Consider the following 2,397-nt stretch of genomic DNA (forward strand, 5'->3'; position numbering starts at 1 on the left):
GGAAGCTTGGCTTCCTCCATCATTGGGGCAACCAAGCCTCCTTCTTGCTCCAGCTCTGTGGCTGCCGGCAGCCATCTTGGTTGGATTAATTTGCATATAGTCGCTCTGATTGGGTGGTGGGCGTGGTTTAAGGCATAGCGAAGGTATGGTCAATTTGCATGTTTGTCTTTTATTAGTGTAGATGGCCTTCAGGAGGGAGAGGGAGAGATAGAAACATCAATGATAGAGAGAACCGATTGACTGCCTCTAGCACGCCCCTTTGCCCCCGACAGGAATCAAACCCGGGACCTTTCAGTTTCCAGGCCAACGCTCTATTGACTGTGCCAAACCAGCTTGGGCAAACCTGGGACAATTTTAGCACCAGAATAAAGGGGATTTGTGGGTTAGATCCCAGCGAAGAGGAAAGCATAAGGCCATCGTGACATCAATAGTAGATGGATGGGTTGATGGATGGGTGGGTGGATAAGTGAATCAAGGGATGAGTAAATGGAAGGATAAAGGAATGAGACAGTGAATGAATGAATGAAAAAATGAATGAGTGAGTGAATGGATGGATGGGTGAATAGATGGATGAGGGAGTGAGTGAACATATGAAGGAATGAGTGAGAAATGAGTGAATGGGTGAATGGATGGATGAGTGAATGGGTGAAGAATGAATGGATGAGTGAATGAGTGAATGGGTGAGTGAGTGAATGATACCTGAGGACAGTGCCTCCTTCCAGTGAGTGGTGTTGTTCAGAGGAGAAAATCAGTTGGTAAATGCAGGTGAGAAATGGAACATGCTCACAGGCTGAGGTCTCTCCCCAAACTCGCTCAGGTCCACGAGCCTCACGTCTCAGGGTTTCTCCTCAGTCTCATTTCTCCGGAAGTCTGACCCTGAACCGGAGATTGACCTGCCCTCAAAGCATCTTGCCCAAGTTATTTTATTGATAATAAAAAATTTAAAACATATAAAATTGCCACTTGGAAATGGCTTCCCAAACTGAGTCATGTGATGCACAGATATGATCCCGTCCCAGTCCCAGCCCAGGAGGAGGCTGAGGCCCGTCCTGCAGCTGAGCTCAGGGCCCGGGGCGGCGGGTGGGGGCAGGAGCGCCCTGGGCCAGGGCCTCACACGCTGGGTCAGGAGGGGGGAGGTCGGCACGTCAGGAGCCCGGTGGGGAGACGCGGGTGGTCCCAAGCCCCCAGCACAGCAGGTGGTGTCCTCCTCAGCCAGGTGCGGGCTGGCCTCCAGGAGGGGGTCCCCGCTGGTGGTCTTAATGCAGCAGCTAGAAGGGTTCAGAAATCTGGAGAAGGCGCTGTGTGTAAATTAATCAAGAGTCCAGAGACGAAACATGATTTTGGAAGGCATTTTGGGGATCAGAGAAGACTTAGCTAAAGAAACTAAGTGCTCCTTGTCTCAGGACCCCTTGCTATTTATTAACACACTTTGCCCTAAAGGGAGGCAGATATACATCAAAGGGCAGGGCTAGTACACAGAGTCGATTGTCAGATGGGGGAACTGCCTACGGCTGTCCAGGTGTTTGGCCAGCAGGAGGCAATAACATGTAGACTGAAATGCCCTCAGCTGCCTGGCAGCCAGCAATCCTTTATGCATCCTGTTCAGGTTTGGGGAAATACCCTCAGCCCCCTCCCGATGATTCAGCCCAGCTCACATGCTGGAGCTGGATTCCAGCAGGTCCTGGTGGCTCCCCTGACCCCATGGCTGGTCCTTGGGGACCTGGCCGCTGCTCGCAGCCTCGCGGGGATGGCTCAGGCATCTGCATCCCGCAGCCATGTGTCAGCTGGCGGTCCCTCTGAGGGAACACGGATGCTGTCTCCTCCGCGGGCTCCGTGGTGACGTCTGGCTGGACCCGGGAGGCCTGCAGGTCCCGACGCCTGTTCCTTTCTGCCCGCTCTCCTGTCCCCTGCGAGGGACACTCGGCGTGAAGACCAGGGGCCGCTCAGGCCTGGCCTGGATGTTCGGGGTCAGCCACCCCGAAGGCCAAGAGCGGGGCCTCCCTCCCCGACTTAGCACAGCATCTATGGAGGACTCAGCCCCACAGGGACCTGCCCCTCCCCCCACCCCGCCCTTCTCCCACCTAGCAGCCTCACCTCCAAGCTGGGGACAGGCAGCAATACCCCAGGAAAGGCTTTTCTTCGGGAGAGTTGTCCTGCAAAACAGAGACGCCCTGTGAGGAAGGAGCCGCCCAGCCAGGGACCAGGGGGCCTGCTGCTCACGGGGAACCTCCCAGAGACCGACCCGCTCAGAGGCAGCAAGACCCAAGCACGGGCTCCTGGTCGGCCTGTCCCCGGGGCCAGAAGATGGGGAAGGACCCGGGCCCCTGACACCTCCCCTGCTGCCAACCCGGCCCCACCTCAGCCCCGTAGACCGTCCACAGGGAGGGCTGAGCCCCC

At 56.4% G+C, this 2,397-nt stretch overlaps 1 protein-coding gene and 1 long non-coding RNA gene across 3 annotated transcripts in view; one reads left to right on the top strand and one right to left on the bottom strand.

Annotated features, from left to right (window-relative positions):
* LOC106725014 overlaps positions 1-782 on the top strand; it is a 16,590-nt gene extending 15,808 nt beyond the window's left edge. Inside the window, exon 3 of the long non-coding RNA XR_001360848.1 lies at positions 771-782. This is a non-coding gene — a long non-coding RNA (uncharacterized LOC106725014). The remainder of the gene's footprint in view (positions 1-770) is intronic.
* Positions 783-1,377: 595 nt separating this feature from the next.
* The window catches only part of LOC102258079 (tumor necrosis factor receptor superfamily member 14-like), a 5,302-nt gene continuing 4,282 nt past the window's right edge, over positions 1,378-2,397 (bottom strand). The window contains exons 8-9 of one of the 2 annotated variants that reach the window (XM_014534515.1): positions 2,095-2,153; positions 1,378-1,907 (exon numbers count right to left, since the gene is read on the bottom strand). In XM_014534515.1, the coding sequence (XP_014390001.1) occupies positions 1,623-1,907; positions 2,095-2,153 (344 nt within the window). In that variant the 3' untranslated portion in view covers positions 1,378-1,622. The remainder of the gene's footprint in view (positions 1,908-2,094; positions 2,154-2,397) is intronic. The other variant, XM_014534517.1, reaches the window with a different exon arrangement.

The sequence above is a fragment of the Myotis brandtii genome, unplaced genomic scaffold (genome assembly GCF_000412655.1).
Source record: "Myotis brandtii unplaced genomic scaffold, ASM41265v1 scaffold1300, whole genome shotgun sequence".
In the NCBI taxonomy this organism is placed as follows: domain Eukaryota; kingdom Metazoa; phylum Chordata; class Mammalia; order Chiroptera; family Vespertilionidae; genus Myotis; species Myotis brandtii.